The sequence below is a fragment of the Sorex araneus genome, chromosome X, assembly GCF_027595985.1.
Source record: "Sorex araneus isolate mSorAra2 chromosome X, mSorAra2.pri, whole genome shotgun sequence".
Taxonomy (NCBI): Eukaryota; Metazoa; Chordata; class Mammalia; order Eulipotyphla; family Soricidae; genus Sorex; species Sorex araneus.
Genome location: NC_073313.1, coordinates 222,084,470 through 222,101,168, shown reverse-complemented (window position 1 = coordinate 222,101,168; position 16,699 = coordinate 222,084,470). Strand labels below are relative to the sequence as shown.

The window sequence follows — 16,699 nt, the reverse complement described above, 5'->3', positions numbered from 1 at the left end:
TCTACTTATAGAGGAATCCATCTTAACAAGTCCATTCTTGTGGCTGGAGTGATAGTCCAGTGGGGAGGGCTGTTGCCTTGCATGTGGCCAACCCATGTTCGATTCCTGGCATTCCATATAGTCTTCTGAGAACCGCCAGGAGTGATTCCTGAGTACAGAGCCAGGAGTAACTCCTGAGCATCACCAGGTGTGACCCAAATAAAGCCAAATAAAAAATATTACATTCTTTTTTTTGAAGGAAAGTAATTTTATTTAGGCAAACTGCTTTAATATTTATACTTTATATATAAAATCGATAAGGAGCAAGATATGTTCTAGAAGAGGAATAGTGAGTAGCATACATTTCAGATGGAAATGGGGGTGAAAATCCAAGACAGAAAATGAACCATAAAGTAAAAGAAAGGAGTTACACATCTCAGGTTGAGATGTGGTTGGATCTCCAAAGGGAAAATGTGCCAAAACTTCCATTTTAAATTCTATTTATTTTACTACTTCTGGCACAAATAGTATTAGGATCTTAGGACAGATTTTCTAGGAAACACATCAAAACCAAGTTTGTGTTCAAGAGATTTATTGGGAATGATTTTAGAAACTGTGCTTATGGAAAAATGAATAAAAGGAACTGGGTTTATCATAGGCATAAATTAAAATATGTTGCAATTGCAACGGGTCCCTTGCTCAATTCCATGGGTTCTTATTGAGCTCTGCTGATTCTTTAGACTTATATTGAAATGGGATTAACTTTTTGTACTATTGCATTGGCCATAGAAGGGGCATAACCATGGGAGAGCTAACTCCATCTAACTGAGGGCAGTTTGTGGAACAGGTCTCAGTCGAGTTTTCAACTTGCTCTACTTTTGACACCAGAAGATTGAGGGCATCAGGGTGAAAGCCATAACATCCACTATAATTTAAATGTGTATATGTGTGTATTTCTGTGCGTTAATTTTGTTGTTTTTGCTTATGAGTACGGCCATCTTACCCTGAGTAAAGTTGACTATTAGTGCTATGTGCCAAACATGTTTTCTTTTATATGGTGGGATGAGTTACATTAAAGCAAAAAGAATAATTTATTTTTATTTTTGTTGATATAATAGATGAGTATATAATTGATAACCTCGTTAAGGGTGTTGTCAGTTCACCTTAATATTTACTCTTTAATTTTTAGCATGAAATTTTTAATAAAGAAAATGTACTATGACCAAATATAATTAATGTATTTCTATTCTATCTTGTCCCTTTATTCTCTGATTAGGGACAACGAGGTGCACATGGTATGCCTGGAAAACCTGGACCAATGGTGAGTATATTACGCATTCATATTCATTTATTTATGCACTTATTATCCACTTATTCACTATTTGTGTATTCATGACTGTTCATGACTATGTTCAATAGTAATGAACATAGTAATGAACACTCATTAAGACAGTGGTCCTTACCTTTGATTGCAAAGGGTTCTTTGACAACTATTAATGTCCAGACCAATTAAACATAACCACAGATGACTCAGAAATCACTATTTTAAAAAATTATCCTTCTGGCTCATTGGACACCAAGGTTGATAACGAAATAAATTAGCAGGGTTTACAAGTTAAGTGTTTTTGTGAGTATTTTTCAGACATGTTTAGGATTGTTTTTGTTTTGTTTTGTTTTGTTTTGGCTTTTCTGCTCAGGAGTTACGCCTGGCTCTGCACTCAGATATTAACTCCTTGTGTTGCTTGGTGAATCATATGGGATGTCAGGAATCAAACCTGGGTCAACTGCATGCGAGGCAAATGGCCTACTGCTGTCCTATTGCTCTGACTCTCCTCCATAGTCATGTTTTTATAAGAAAATTTTCATAACTGAGCACAAAGTTGTTAGTGGGGATATTAACTAAAAAGTTGATGGAGCTGTGTAACCTTCTAAACAGAAGTTTGATCAGGCTTCACAAGATAAATTATAATAATACAGCATCAAATAAGAAAATCTCTTCTTTGGTGGTGATATCTCCATAAGCAGTATGCAGGGGTCCCAGGGGCCATCCATGATGAGTCAGAGCCATTACACTAGGGGTTTAATGCTAAAGCCAGAGGATGAGGTCCTACATAGGCTCCTCAGACAAAGCTGAAAATTACCCATGCCAAAACAGCAGTCCACAGGGAATTCCAGGACTGCCCCTTATAATGCTTGGGGGCCCATATTGTTTTGGGCATAGGACTGGATTGGCCACATACACTAAGCCCTTAAACCCTGTTATATATTGTCAGTTGCATAAATAAAGTTTTATGTAGAATCATATCTATAGTCAACATGTGATATATGTGTGTGTCATATGTGTAGCTTTTTTTGTTTCTATAAATGCCCAAACTAGAATATAGTGATAGTAATTCAATTTGTTTACCCACAGAATTTTTTCTACATTTTTACTCATTAAAAAAGCAAAGTATAGGGAGAAGAAAGTAAATTTTGAGAGGGATTCAATTAATAGCAAAGTCATGAAACAATTTACTCTTCAAATAACAAACAAGTTAATATAGAATGGAATTCTTCTTACACTTATTTCCTTAAAATTTGTGTTTTACATTCTATGCATTCATATTCTATGAATAAAATTAGGATAGTAGCAAATACCCATTTGTAAACTTAAGATAAACTTTGTTTATAATGTTACATAAATACCAGGTGTATAGTTCTCACTTCAGCTCCTGCCCATCTATCACACATGTACCTCACTAAATGCAGGATCACCATCTACTACCAATCAGTCCCCTCTGACTGCTCTACCTACTCCATCATCTTTGGTGACCACCATCTGTTGTTAAGTCTAAGAGGTTTTTGCTTTGTTTGTTAATCAATTAGTTTTTTTATATCTACAATGTAGTGAAATCATATATTCTTGTCTTTATCTTGATTCATTTCACTCTGTATAATCCCAGTAAGAACACATCCATATTTCTGTCTTTCTTTTTTTCCATGTTTTATTTTCATATCATGCATGACAGTGCTCAAAGATTATTTCTAGCTCTGTGCTATTGAGGTCATTCCTAGCAGGGCTCTGGACATCCTAAGGGGTGCTGGAGATGGAACTTGGCTGGCCATGTGAGGCTAGCACTACCAACTGTTTTATCACTCTGGCCCCCCAAAATCAAGACTGTCTTTTTTGATAACTTAATGTTGTTCCATAAGTAACTTCTTTTAGTATATTTGCTTTCTTTTAAGATTTATTAAAATGGAGCAGTAGCACAGTGGGTAGGACGTTTGCCTTGCATGCGGCTGACCCGGGTTCGATTCCTCCGGCCCTCCCGGAGAGCCCGGCGAGCTACCAAGAGTATCTCACCTGCACGGCAGAACCTGGCAAGCTACCCGTGGTGTATTCAATATGCCAAAAACAGTAACAACAAGTCTCACAATGGAGACATTACTGGTGCCCACTTGAGCAAATAGATGAACAATGGAATGACAGTGATACAATGAATGTTGTTCCATTTTGTGTGTGTGTCTGTGTGTTTACCACTTTTTCTTTATCCACTCTTGTGTTATTGAATAAAATGTTTTTATTGGTGGTTGTGAATATTCAGTTGTTGTTAGGCTAAAAAATTGCTTTTAATTATTCTGGTTATTCTTTATAGCTTGGCTAACACACAAAAAAGTACATAGCTAAAAAGAGTTGTTTCAAGAAATCGTGGGTGTAATTGACTAAATCTTATATGTTCCAACAAAAAATCTTCATGTTTTATACAAAAGTGCATTCCTTTGAGCACTATGTTGGAAGGTTTTTATAGTAAACTTGCACCATTATTTTGTGATTTTTAAGGTAAGTGATGAATTATTGTACATTTTATGTCAAAATACACAATTTTGTCACGGACAAGGGATTGCTTAGTTAGGTAAAATTAAATAAAGGTTTGACAACTTTTCTGGTTTCTTTTAATAGGGGCCGCTTGGTATACCTGGATCCGCTGGCTTTCCAGGAAATCCTGGGATGAAGGTAAAATGATAATACATACACACATATGTATCTACAACTCTAATTGATTACATATTTAAATGTATGGCTAATACTAATATTTTTCATCTGAAAAGGCAGATTTTACTTATATATATTTTACTTCTATACCTTAACTCCATTTTTCATATGGTACAAAGACCTACTAAAATTTTACAGAAAAGTACAATGAATGTCAAATGAAAACTACTTTTAGAAGTTTCTCTAACAAAAGGGTCTATATTTTTACTCTCTCTTATTTTAGAGAAAAATAAACAAAGAAAATGAATACATAAAATTGCTACCAATATAGTTGTGAGTAGTATTTATAATAATACAGTTGTACTATCAAAGACTCTGTTACACTAAAATTCTGTAAACAGGCAGTCATAACAGCTGCAAGGAATCTGAGCTTAACCTAAATTGCAACTCAGTATTTTGATTCAATGCCTGTCAGTAATAAAGAGCAGAATGTTCTAAACAATAGGTGGTTAAAATAAATCAGAGGATGTCAAATGACTGTTTTCTCACACAATGCTGGCTTTCATTCTTGGCCCTGATTCTTTCTCCTACCCCAAATTATATGACCATTAAAGGAAGAACAAGAAAACTACTTGGCTAGCCATGTGGGAATGGATAAAAGTATTCTTCTGGGATTATTTGCTTTTATAGTGATTCACAATTTGTTCTTCCATCCAATACTTTAGATAATAATTCAGGGATTACAGTAGGAAGTTATGAAGACTATCTTAATAAATTTAGAACACTAGTTCCAAATTTTAAACAACATATACATTAACCATTTTAAACATCAATGTATTTAATTATCTCACACACAATGTTTTTCTTTGGAAAAAAGTTTCTCCAACTTTAAACATTTCCACATACGATTCTGCTGCTAAAAAAGTGATTGTGGTCATGAGAAGTTACCCTGAGGTAAATCTTTTTCTCTCATAGAATATCAAATCACAGAATCTACATAAACCTTTGGCTGATTTAATTGTATAAATCGTAGTTCCTGATTTGTCCATAAATATTAGTGTTATTTTCATTTGGATCTGGACTTCAAGACAAACAAATAACCAGATAGAAAAACACTAAGTTCTATAGCTAACATTTTAAATACTTCTTTTTAAATGTGAGTCATTTAGTAAATTATTCTTCAGGCTCACTAATGCTATCTTTAATCTGACACAGTGGTGAGGCTGTATCAAAATGATGCCCTAAATTAATTCACCAACCCTTCCACCTTTCTTTCTCTGAAAACTTAGAGTGAAATGAGGTGTGAAAGATCTCTTGTGCTTCCCTTCATAAACAACCTGTTGCTTGAAACCTTAATCCTATTGCCACTTAACTGGTTGAACTAATGTAGTTACCAGGTTATCTTGGGTACTTTACTTAGTATTGTGGGCATCATACTCCTGATAGTGGTAGTAGGGTGGGGAGAATCCTTTCTCAAGCGTGTTAACATATCTTTTTGGTATCTTAATGTTCTCTAAAAAATTAATTTTGTTGATTGATATTCTATGATTTATAACTATTAGTAATGATTTATCACATAATTATAGCACAACACCAATCATCAGTGTATCCATCACCTTCCCACAAAGGCCCCAATAGCCCTTCCTCCCAATAAGTCCCTCCCCCACTAACTCAGTTCAGTTGATCAGTTCTCTGATTATGTTGCTTTTGGAACTTTGTTGCTACCTTGCTGTATATCTTTATATCCCACATATGAGAGGTCATTCTGTATCTGTCCTTTTCCTTGTTAACTGACTTCATTCAGCTTGCTGTTCTTCAGTTCTATGTTGCTGTAAATTGCATTATTTTATTATTTCTAGAGTATTCCATTTCATTGATTCATTCCCTTGTATTTGGCTATTTGGGTCGTTTTTATATCTTGGCTCTTGTACTAACTTTATCGATGAATACAGATGTGCATATATCCTTCAAGATTAATGTTTTTGTGTTTTGGGAATAGAAGCCAAGAAGTAGTAAATCATTATTGTTCTTGACCCATTTAAGTATTTGAGTCTGATATACAGACCTTCAAATAAGCAACCTAGTCTGAACCAAACCGCATTTAGATTTATCCTAAGTTAACCTTCTTCTTTATACTCTTTAGGGAGAAGCAGGTCCCACTGGGGCACGAGGCCCTGAAGGTCCCCAGGGTCAAAGGGGAGAAACTGGGCCACCGGGCCCAGTTGGTTCTCAAGGTCTTCCTGTAAGTTCTGAGCATATTTAGTAACCAAATAAAGAAGCTTGGATATGCTTTGTAACATCAGAACAAAGGAAACTTATTTTAATATGCTCTCTTTACCTCTGAGTGATTGCTCATATTTCATTTATTCTTTACATTTTATCTATTTTATGGAAAACAGTCCTATGACTGATTTAATGAGAGTTGGGTTTTTATTTCAATTCTACACTACTTTATACATAGATTAATGTGTCATAAACTTTTCATGTATGTTTTAGGGCACAGTGGGAACTGATGGAACTCCTGGTGCTAAAGGCCCCACAGTGAGTACCTAGCTACATACACGGAGCCTTTGGACATTACCCGTCGACTGCTATGTAGGTCTCTGCTCATAATGTCACTTTCTTTGTCTGCAGGGCTCTCCAGGTACCTCTGGTCCTCCAGGTTTGTCAGGACCTCCTGGATCTCCAGGACCTCAGGGTAGTACTGGACCTCCAGGAATTCGAGGGCAACCGGTAATATGATTTAGAAGAACTCATCCATTATTATAAAGTGAATAAGATTCCAAACAGAAATAATATGTAGCAAGACACGTATTAAGAGACAGATAGTGGGACTCACCTGCATAAAGTGAGTAGAGATAGGAATCTTTGTCAAGTAAAAGCCAAATGTATAATTTGGACATTCAAAAGTAGGAAATTTTTGTGTTAAACAATTAGAATTTTAATTTAAAATAAGGTCATTACTTTATAGTTCATCTCATAGAATTTTTTGATTAATTGAATAATAAGCATTATGGAACTACCTTCCAACATATTTGGGGGAAATGTGGAATTCTAATAGGGATTTATAATGATTATCTGGCTTAATGTGGGTTCAACAACAATTTCTTTAGAAGCAATCATCAAGTGATTCCAACATGTTGTTCATTTTCAGAGTTCATATTTTATAAAAATAATATACTAGAAAAACACAATGAATCTATATGAAACAAACATAAAAAGTTGTACTTTTTTTTAAGCTTGATATTTAAATATTAAACATTTTTTTCCCAAGTACTACTTGAAACAAATATATTGGTTTCTTGTTCAAGGTAATTTGTTATAATGACAAGGCCTTTAAAATTATGGTGACAGAGTTTGTAAAGCATGAGTGCTACTGGTATTTCACATCTGTTTTCATCTTGTTCTCAGTTTAGATATAAAGGTTACCACAACTTATACTATAATTAATATTTAAAGATATGTACACAAAATCTTAGAATCTTAGATTGCTCCAAAGAGAAAGATGTGTTAAATTTAAGATTGTTGATAAATAAAATCAATATAAAATGATTTTAATCCTAAGTGAATTCATCCACTTCCAAAAATTAATCTTAGACATTCATTTGTAGAATTTGTCATAGTTAATTGTAATTTTAAAATCAAGTTGGAATAATTCTAAGTATTTTAGTATTCAAGAAAAAAGATTTAAAAAATAAATTTCATGAAAATTAATGAAAATAACACTTATTTAATAAAATACTTGTTTTCTAAACTATTAAAAATTATAATATGTATTATTATTGTATACCTAATACAAGTTATATACAGCTTACTCAGTTGTAGAAATTTGTCAAATGTAATTATTTGAAGCAGGTTAGACTGATGAAATGTCTTGGTTCTTACAATGATTTACATTTTTATTTTAGGGTGATCCAGGAGTTCCAGGTTTCAAAGGAGAAGCTGGCCCAAAAGGGGAACCAGTAAGAATTCACTTTTGTTGCTGTTTTATTTTGGGGCTAACCTGGGCTATGATCAGGGCTTATTCCTGGCTTGACTCAGGGATCACTTCTGACAGAACTTGGATGGACGCAGATGGGGTACAAGGGATTGAACCCATGTCGTCTATGTGCAAGGCAGTCACCTACCTGCTGTACAATATCTCTGAACCCCTTTATTTTTGAAATAATAAGAGATGGTAATAAAAATTATTACCATAAAATAAATTTTTAAGTCAAAATATGTAATGGTTTAATGGACGTAGTTTAACAGTGCTTAAAACTTGTGATCGCCAAATCAGAGAGAAATAACAAGTGTTGAAGCACTTGTATAAGGATGAAAGCACTTGTTTTGCACATGGTTAACCCTGATTTGATCCTTAACACCATGTATGGTCCTCCAAGCAGCACCAGGAGTGATTCCTGAGCACAGAGCTAAGGGTAAGACCTTAGCATCAATGGTATGACCTAACTCCTACCCCAACTTGTGATTGACCTCATTAAATGGCTATTTACTATAACTCATTTATGAATGAGCATTTTCTAGAAGCTAATTTTCTATTTTCAATAGGGACCACATGGTACTCAGGGTCCAATAGGCCCACCTGGTGAAGAAGGCAAAAGAGGTCCCCGAGGTGATCCTGGAACAGTTGGCCCTCCGGGCCCAGTGGGAGAACGGGTAAAGTTTGAATAATAAAATAAGTTGAATAATAAAATGTAGGAATGTATGTGAGTAAACTTAAGAGTAATAAGAAAAATTAGAACATCTTAGAGAAATGCTGACAGGTGCATTGCACAGTTGAGTATAGTTAATGGTGAATTAAAGGTGTCAGTTTTCTAATTGCAGTACATTTGTTCATTCACCAAATATTGATTAAACACTGACTTTATGCAAGTCTGATACACTGATGTTTGCGATACCTCTCTGAACAAGAAATGCTGTGAAACCGACCTTCATGTGAGGAGGGCTTGTAAACCACCATTTATCGTATCAGGGAGTGATGCAATAACCAGGACAGAAGATAAATGTGTAGTTATGTAGTTTAACACATGTCCATTCACTTATTAAACATTTTAATGTAGAAAAATAGAGTATATAACAGTGGTATGGCATTTAAGTCACTAGGAAGTAGGATTCCTTGAAAAAATTGACATTAGGTGAGTCAATTGATAAGGATGAGCCAGAAAGATTACTTGGAAGAAAGAATACTTTGAGCAGAGTAAACAGCAAGTATGAAGACAGAAGGATAGTAAGGGACTGGTGATTTTCAAGATCAGAAGTTGCCATGTATAAAGGTGGGAAAGAGTAAAACTCGTATGAAAGGGACAACATTCAAACCAGAGATATGCATGACACTTCAGAGAAAGCAGAGTGTTCACACACAAGTCAGTGCTACTGCATTTTATTATTCATAGTTTGGTTGCTTTTAGTGGGGGTAGATAATGTCTGGCTTGCAGGCCATATAAGGGCTGAGAAAATTCATGCTGTCTGACCCTGGTACACGATGGAACAGATAGGTATACTTCTGGACATTCTGTGACCTTTTTGCCTGTATTTTATGGCCTGCAAGTGATAGAAACATCCAATGGCCCTTGTGTGTATGGGGGAGTTTATTACCCTGCATTGTTGATGGTATCAGGTTTCTGTTTTTTTTTCCTCTATAGATAACAGAATCTTTCTGTTTATCTTTACACTGAATTTTTAGAATATTTCTTGATTTTAAAAATAATTTAGCTTAGAATTTAGTCTTCAATTTTCTTCTGTACAACATGTCTATTTTTCTTATACATATCAGTTGCATTATTAATGTGATCACAGCTCATAAACATATAATACTCAAAATTGAAAGTATATATTATTGAAAACACAAAAATAATTAAAGCTGCCATTTTGATTATTTTTAGGGTTCTCCTGGCAATCGTGGTTTTCCAGGTTCAGATGGTTTACCTGGACCAAAGGTGAGGTCATCCCATCAATGTTCACAGTCTTTAGGTGGTGATCCAAAAGATATCACTGTTCAGTATACTGTCCGCTGTGGCCCACACAGGTCCTTGTCTAGAACAAAGATAAACATAGATGACAGACCTAAAACCAAGTCTCTATTGTGCAATATGCGTTTATACAAAGAGCAGCCTTGGGGAGAAGGATAAAGGCTGGATATGTGTGAAACTTGTTTTCAAACTTTATCGACATTTCTAAGAAAAGTTCAGAGACCTTTCCCTTTCCTTTCTTTTTCATCTCCTTTCCCCCTTCTTTTCTTCTTTCTCCTCCTTTCCTTCCCTTCCCCTCCCACTTCCTTTCTCTTTTCCTTCCCTTTCTCCTGTTTGGAAACTGATTTCTCCTTTCTTTCCCTTTCACCTCCCCTTCCCTGCCCCCTCTCCCCTCTCTTTCTCACTCCCCTCCTCTCCTTCTCCCTCACCTCCTCTCCTCACATCCTCCCCCCTTCTCCTTTCCCTTTCCCCTCCCTTGTCCTCCCCTCCTCTCATCTCCTTTCCCCTTCATTTCCTTTTTCTTCCCTCCTCATCCCTCCCCTCTCCTTTTCCCTTTCAAAATTGGTCTACAGAGGAATGACTGACTTTCATTTGTTAATGGAGAAAATCCACTTTTCACAAGGACTCCTAATTAGACCAACATGGTGATATTCTTGGCAAAAGAATCCTGGAAACTATTTTGAAAAAATATGCGTATACAATACGTATAATACTTGCACCTTTTTTCATAAATCAAAAAGATAAATTATATCTTCTTGTTTGTTTTTGTTTTCTGTGCAAGATATTTTTTCTTTCTGACATTTTCTACTTTGTTTTGAAACAGGGGGCTCAAGGAGAGAGGGGTCCTGTAGGTTCGTCAGGACCTAAAGGAGGTCAAGGTGATCCAGGACGCCCAGGGGAACCTGGACTTCCAGGTGCTCGGGTAAGAACACAGTGCTTGTAGCTGAGCTGAGGGAAATGCCCCATGGTAGAGCATTTATGAAATCCTGGTTTGTATTTGATGGCTGGCACCTTTCTGCTCCCTGCTAAAAGAAATGAACACAATGATTTAGTCACTATATTAGTCTAGAAAAAAATGCTATTGAGGAATAAATACATACATTGAATATATATATATTTTTAATTTTATTGAATCACCATGTGGAGGATTACATAGTTCTCAGGATTATGTCAATTATACAATACTCAAACACCCTTCCCTTCACCAGTGCCCATCTTCTATCACCAACCACCCCAGTATACCTCCCGCCCCCTCCTGCCCCCTCCCCATCCCCGCCCTTGTAATTGATAAGTTTCATTTCGTTTACGCTTTATCTTGATTACATTCTATGTTTCAACACATAACTCGCTATTGTTGCTGGGGTTTCCCGCCAAAAGGAAAAAGACAGTCCTATTGTCAAGGAATCATTTGATAGTTCTCCATTGCTGAGAATGTAAAGATATTAAGTCCCGTTGTTTGTTACATAACTTTTCTATTTTTTTCCCCCCTCGTCCCGCGCCACCGAGTTCACGCCTGTTTAGTATTCACCACGCTGCCTGACAAAGGAAAAAAAAACGGAAAAGATGGTTATTTCCTGTCATCAGCCGGCGTGGGGCTCTGGCTTAGTTGATAGTCTGGTAGAAAGTCTGCAGTTTCTGGAACCAAAAGTAGTGTGCTAGTATCGGCCCCGACTCGAGATTCCACCAGTGTCCCGCTGTTCCATGTACATAATACTTTATTCCCTTGTATCCCATTCCCATGCCACCAGGTCCGTGTCAACTTAATGGACATCATACTATGGTTAACGCCACACCGTGTTTCTTCCCAAGAAAGAAGGATATTTCTTCTCAGCTGGCGTGGGGATATGGCTTAGTTCAATCTAGAGAGATGGCTACCATTTTGGTTGCCTTCAATATTTCAACAAAAAACTTACTATTCTTGTTAGGGTTTCCCACCAAAGTCCGACCCGCTAAAAAGGAACCATTTCATATTGCTGATGATTAGATGACATTAGGTCGCGCGGCCATGGCAGTGGCCCCGCGCTTTTGGGTTTCTGTATAAAGTCCAGGGAAAATTCTGCCTGAAATTCTATCGCTACAATCTTTTACCCTTTTATGGTGCTTATAAGATGGGAAAACCTAGAGAAATACCGGGCCCCCCGCACGGGCGGAAGTGGGAAAGTGTCCGAGGTGGGCGGAGACCGGTACTTCCCCGCCCTCGATCTCCCGCCAGCTGCGCCGCGCATTTGGGTGTGTGTCTCCATTTTGTGCTCAGAGAAGTGGGGTGGAGGTTGTGCTGTGCCCAGGAGAGGTTGAGAGAGAGGGAGAGAGATTAAAAAAAAGAGAAACGCCGGGCCCCCGCACGGGCGGCCTGGCGGAAATGGTCAAATCACATACTGCAGGTTGTTCAGTGGGTTGCTGGTGTCCAAAGCAGCTCCCTTGTCCTCCTCAGTCATACTGGAGTGGCGGGTGCGGTGGAGTGGGCTACATTAAATATATATTTTTAAATTTTAGCTTAACTTGGATCATCTGGATTTTTATGATTTTGACTGTAATCATTATTTTCTAAATACTTATTTGTTTAATCAGACACTAAAATCACATATCTTCAACTATACCTTTCTCAAAGAAATATATATATAAATACATTTTCCCAAATAATATCAATATGAAATACTTTCTATAATTTATTAGATTTATGAATAATGTGTTTGACTTAGGTGGAGAGATAAATCTCACTTTAATAAAATGTCCCTTGAAAATTTATTTGAATTATGGAATTACCCTTATTCTGATTTTAACATTGTTTCTTAAAGAGGAAAGAGTTGTGGCTGGAAAGATACATTTCACCCTCATGAAGGTTCTTTATTTTGGATTCATTATTAAATGTATGAGTAAAAGATCATCATTATCATTCTTCTACATGAGAAACTGGCATTGAGTTCTTCTTTACTTAGATGTACATCTTTAGACATTTGATAAAAACGGAATTCCAGCTGTTTGACTAATCAGCATTGCCCAAAGTGAAAATGACCCCTGAAAATACGCTGCATGTAGGTTCGGAGAACCATAAGTGCATGAAAACATGGTGGGAAGCTTAGCTCTGGGTTTTCTGAATTTAGAGTGATTTGCATATGTAATAATTCAACTTCAGTAGCTGGAACCATATCTATATGAATGTGTGTCTGAGGTACAGGAAGGAGTATTGATGTTGAAAGGTTTCTAAGTTAGCTATTGTGGTTCATATATTACTGGATGTTTTCTTTCATATGTGGCCTGTTCATGATGGGAGGCTTAGAGACTGCTGCTTAGTGACTGTGCTGAGATTTATCCCAGTGAATAGGTCCCTTGATGTTCCCTGGTGGCAGCTGTGTAGTCTGCTCTGATGCCAGGATGGATGAGGCCCATACTGGTCCTGTGAGTCTGTCTACAGGAGCCGAAAGTCACTTAGAATGTCCTTTGCGAAGTTGCAATGAATTTCTTTAATGCAATGCTATTTTTTAACTCTTTAAAAAAATCTTTGATTTTAGATTAAGGATAGACTGACAGTTTTCTTTGATTTTCAGGGTCTGACAGGAAATCCTGGTATTCAAGGTCCAGAAGGAAAACTTGGGCCTTTGGTAAGTTATTTAAATAAAATTTGAAAATTTCTCAATAGGTAATGCAACTAATTGATAAAGTCTTCTTAAAATGTGAATGTTTTTGATCATGTAGCTGCTGATCATATTAACATTTTTAAAATGCTCCTGAAGCGAATTTTTAGAATATACATATGTTCAGATTCACCCACATCGATAATATTTAATTGACTTTAAATTTTTAAGATGAAAATTGCTTTCCTCATAACAGTGAAAAAGTTGAGATGATGTAGTGCATCCAAATTAGCAATATCATTATCAGTACTAGTTTACTAGTAATATCATTATTTTCTTATGTCTGGATTTAAACTTTACATGTGTAAGTGATAAAAAGGTATGAATTTTGACAGCTTAAATATTCTGGCCCTTTCCTTTCTACTGAAACTGTAATATAAAAGTCTCAAGTTAAAATTAACACAAAACAAGGTAAGTTGAAGGAGGGAGAAGTATTTCCCCTATTAAAATGAGAGTGTTGAGAGACACAAAGATAAGAGTTGAATATAAAATATGATCTCTCTTCCAAATACTTGAAATGCCCAGACAGGTTTTTTTAAAACACTCAAATATTTTGGTTTACTAACATAAAAATATAAAACAATTTGAAAATGATGTGCTTTTTATCAGAAGCAAAAACAAGGAACAGTTTATGCAATGCAGGGATTTTCGAGAACTTGCATCAAATCTGTGTTGTGTTGTGTCTGCAATCTTGTAGGGTGCTCCGGGGGAGGACGGACGGCCAGGTCCCCCAGGCTCCATTGGAATCAGAGGGCAGCCTGGGAGTATGGGTCTTCCAGGCCCCAAAGGAAGCAGTGTGAGTACAGTGCATATCGTTTATTCATTTTTTACTTATTTTCCACTTCATTTGAATCCTCACTTGGAGAATACATATTCTTAGAATTGGAACTTTTATGTCACTTCTGTTTACTTTTTAGGGTGATCCTGGAAAGCCTGGAGAAGCAGGAAATGCTGGTGTTCCTGGGCAAAGGGTAATCATTTCCTTTTAAAAATTAAAAAAAATATATGAATTTATTTCAATTCTTATGGTCTCATACCATCAATTATCTCTGTGTGATTCTAGGGAGCTCCCGGAAAAGATGGTGAAGTTGGTCCCTCTGGTCCTGTGGGTCCCCCGGTATGTGATAACTTAGGGAAAATATGTCACATCACATTTTTCAATGATGTTTACCCAGGATTTTACTTATAAATCCCTTTTAGGGGAAATAGATAAGAAAGTTCAGGATTAAAGAGTTTCAGTTATATATTTTTCTTTTAATTCTTGTGCTGTTCATTTTCAAAAATAGAATTCTAGCCTTTTCATTTTCAACCTCTATTAAATACTGATCACAAGAGCTACTTCATTATCTTTATGTGTAATTTTTAAAGAGTATGCCAAATGAGGAAAATAGTGTTTGTTAATTACCTTAGGCTATACTTAACATATAAACCTGAATTATACTTGTTTCCAATGATGTATTCTATAGAAATATGTTTAAGCTGCTATTTTTGATTCAAATAAATAATATTATATAATTCAAATAAGTAATAATATAAAATATATTAGCATTTTAAAATTTAGTTTATATTAGAAATGTTTTAAGTTTGTTATTTATTTTGTGATATGGGAATTTAAACATCTTTCTAAAATGTTATCTCTATTCATTCTACTTTTGGAACTTGATTAACAATTTTTATGACAGACTAAATTGCTGTGAGAAAAATAATCTTTTTGCATTAGGTCTGTAAAAATTAACAATTTTTCTGTGTCCAAGTTACCCAGTATCCCCATCATTTTATGGTTGGCTCTAGAATTCTGTGGTTGAAGTCATAATATAAACATACATTATTAGTTTCTTTACTGACTTTAGAAAATTACAACACCAAAGGGGACTTTAAACAGTATCATTAGATAACTTTTAATATTAGTTGTTCTTTTTTAAAATCTTGCTGAAGGAAAATGTGTAATTGTAAGAAATACAAGGAATACTACTCTTGTGAGTCACGTAATACAACAGCAGATGGAAAGATTTGCTTCTAGACATGATTTTCTTTCCTTCATGATCTAGGGTCTTGCTGGAGAGAGAGGAGAACAAGGACCTCCAGGCCCTACTGGATTTCAGGTATGAAATGATTCTGTTTTCCATTTCTTCGTCTATGAACTAAAATGCCGTTAAAAGATAGAGAAGGCCCGGGGAGTTAGTGCCTTAGGTAGGCTGCTTGCCTTGCATGTGGCTGACCCGTGTTTCATCCCAAACACCACAGACGATCCCCTGGAGCCCTACCAGGAATGATCTTTTAGTGCAGAGCCAGAAGTAAGCCATGAGTCCCTCCAGGTGTGGCTCAACAGTCAGAATAAAAATTATTTTAAATAGAAAATAAGGCCAAGTGATGTGAAATGCTTCAATTTTGGAAAAGTATCTTTAGAGGATAGATACGTGGGTAAATTACATAGTTTTATTCAAAGAGAAAAGACAGAATTTCCCTTGAAAAATTAATCAGGGCTAGGGAGATGGCCCAAAGGGCTGTAGTGCACGCTCAGCTTATGACAGCTTCTGGTTTCACACTGCCACACTGCGTGGACTACCAGGTACCCACAGAAGTAGCTCCTGGATGTGGCACTGAATGTGCCTCATTTTATTGATCAAAAACTATAATTATTAACAAGTTAGTAAGTAGAATATGTTCTTATATCCTAGTAAAGTTTATTAAACTATTTTAAAGCTTATTAATTTTACTGGCATTTATCTAAATATTTTTGTTGCACATATTTATTATATGTTAAGTATTTTTATGTGGCAAATTATTTAACAACATAATCATACTTTGGCCAAAAATGCCTTTGAGGACTGGCTTTCAATAATATTCTAGCAGACCAAAATATTTTTCTTGCAGTCATAAAAACTAGAAATATAAAGAATCTAGGTTGTAAAAATCTATTATATTTGAAAATTCAGTTGTATCCTTATATTTGCTGTTAAAAGTTATATGAATTAAAATGTTAGCCAATAAGTTGAGTAGTTATGGTAGTTGTTCATTTTAGCTTTTTTGTTTGTTTGTTTGTTTTAGAAAACCTCTTCTGTTTCAAAGACAGATACTTCATGAATTATCTAGTCAACTGTTAACACTGGTGGTCTATTAACCTTTCACACACTCACAGTCAAATT

The 16,699-nt window shown here is 35.8% G+C and overlaps 1 protein-coding gene across 1 annotated transcript in view; it reads left to right on the top strand.

Annotated features, from left to right (window-relative positions):
- The window catches only part of COL5A2 (collagen type V alpha 2 chain), a 142,260-nt gene that overhangs the window by 92,662 nt on the left and 32,899 nt on the right, over nt 1–16,699 (top strand). The window contains exons 18-31 of the mRNA XM_055121254.1: nt 1,256–1,300; nt 3,920–3,973; nt 6,096–6,194; nt 6,449–6,493; nt 6,587–6,685; nt 7,861–7,914; nt 8,501–8,608; nt 9,835–9,888; nt 10,745–10,843; nt 13,467–13,520; nt 14,251–14,349; nt 14,471–14,524; nt 14,617–14,670; nt 15,602–15,655. Of these exons, the coding sequence (XP_054977229.1) occupies nt 1,256–1,300; nt 3,920–3,973; nt 6,096–6,194; nt 6,449–6,493; nt 6,587–6,685; nt 7,861–7,914; nt 8,501–8,608; nt 9,835–9,888; nt 10,745–10,843; nt 13,467–13,520; nt 14,251–14,349; nt 14,471–14,524; nt 14,617–14,670; nt 15,602–15,655 (972 nt within the window). The remainder of the gene's footprint in view (nt 1–1,255; nt 1,301–3,919; nt 3,974–6,095; nt 6,195–6,448; nt 6,494–6,586; nt 6,686–7,860; nt 7,915–8,500; nt 8,609–9,834; nt 9,889–10,744; nt 10,844–13,466; nt 13,521–14,250; nt 14,350–14,470; nt 14,525–14,616; nt 14,671–15,601; nt 15,656–16,699) is intronic.